The sequence below is a fragment of the Cynoglossus semilaevis genome, unplaced genomic scaffold (assembly GCF_000523025.1).
Source record: "Cynoglossus semilaevis isolate Cse_v1.0 unplaced genomic scaffold, Cse_v1.0 scaffold3735, whole genome shotgun sequence".
Taxonomy (NCBI): domain Eukaryota; kingdom Metazoa; phylum Chordata; class Actinopteri; order Pleuronectiformes; family Cynoglossidae; genus Cynoglossus; species Cynoglossus semilaevis.
The window spans coordinates 1-1151 of record NW_007586134.1 but is presented as its reverse complement, the minus strand read 5'-3'; the positions used below and the strand labels follow the sequence as shown (position 1 = coordinate 1151).

Genomic DNA, 1151 nt, shown 5'->3' with positions numbered 1-1151 from the left:
GTGAATTATATGGAATCGTGAACAAAAAAAAATTCTTTGAACCATTTCCTACTGTCAGTTGAGTCTATCGTTACATCCCTGCTCGTGTGTACGGTCAGTCGTGTCTCCTGTGTCAATGACGTCAGACTGATGCAGTCGTTTATTCCACAGAGAGGCGTTCATCCAGAGTCCAGGCGACTTCAGGCCCATCTACGACAGCAAGGAGCCCTACAACACTCCTCTGCCTGCACCCTGGTGCGACCAACTGAACCACCTGCAGAAAATGATCGTTCTGCGCTGCCTGCGGCCGGATAAGATTCTTCCAGCTGTGACTAAATATGTGACTTTGAACCTGGGAAAGAAGTTTGTTCAGCCCCCTCCCTTTGACCTGAGCAGGAGTTACCAGGATTCTAACTGCACCATTCCTCTGGTGTTTGTGCTGTCACCGGGAGCTGATCCCATGGCCAGTAAGTCTGACTGATTTAATAGCTTTAATAATGACCAACTGTCACAGACTGATGGAGTCTCCCTCTGCCCCAGGTCTACTGAAGTTTGCCAATGACAAGGGCATGAACGGAACCAAGTTCCAGTCCATCTCCCTGGGCCAGGGCCAAGGCCCCATCGCAGCGAAGATGATCTCCACAGCTATGCAGGAGGGAACGTGGGTGTGTCTGCAGAACTGTCACCTGGCCGTCTCCTGGATGTCCAGCTTGGAAAAAACTTGCGAGGACTTCACTCCCACAACGTGTCACCCAGATTTCCGCCTGTGGCTCACAAGTTACCCGTCACCCAAGGTAATAAAAAACAAACAAAAAAACTGTTGTTCATTTTATATATTTACTATTTAAGACTTTAACACTTCATTTTCAAAATCAGTTTCCAGTGATGATCCTGCAGAACGGGGTGAAAATGACCAACGAGCCCCCTACTGGTCTCAGACTCAACCTACTACAGTCCTACCTCTCGGACCCTGTTTCTGACCCCAAGTTCTTCAATAACTGCCCCAAAAAGGAACTGGTGAGCTTGGGGGAGAGGGAGGGAGGTTATACTTTTTTTTTAAAGTTAATACTTTACTATCTACTACTGATACTTTGCTATTAAAAGGGGTGTCAAACTCAATCCCTCAATAGTCCACAAATTAAAACACAAACTACATTGGGGTCCAAAGAGGA

General features: G+C 47.1%; 1 protein-coding gene across 1 annotated transcript; it reads left to right on the top strand.

Annotated features, from left to right (window-relative positions):
* Positions 1-69: 69 nt before the first annotated feature.
* LOC103399188 (dynein heavy chain 12, axonemal-like) lies at positions 70-996 on the top strand (the record flags this gene model as incomplete). The annotated part of the gene is made up of 3 exons (XM_008337913.2): positions 70-446; positions 520-773; positions 856-996. Coding segments are annotated over exons 1-3 (579 nt in total), but the record flags the coding sequence as incomplete, so codon positions are not given.
* Between the last annotated feature and the right edge of the window lie 155 nt (positions 997-1151).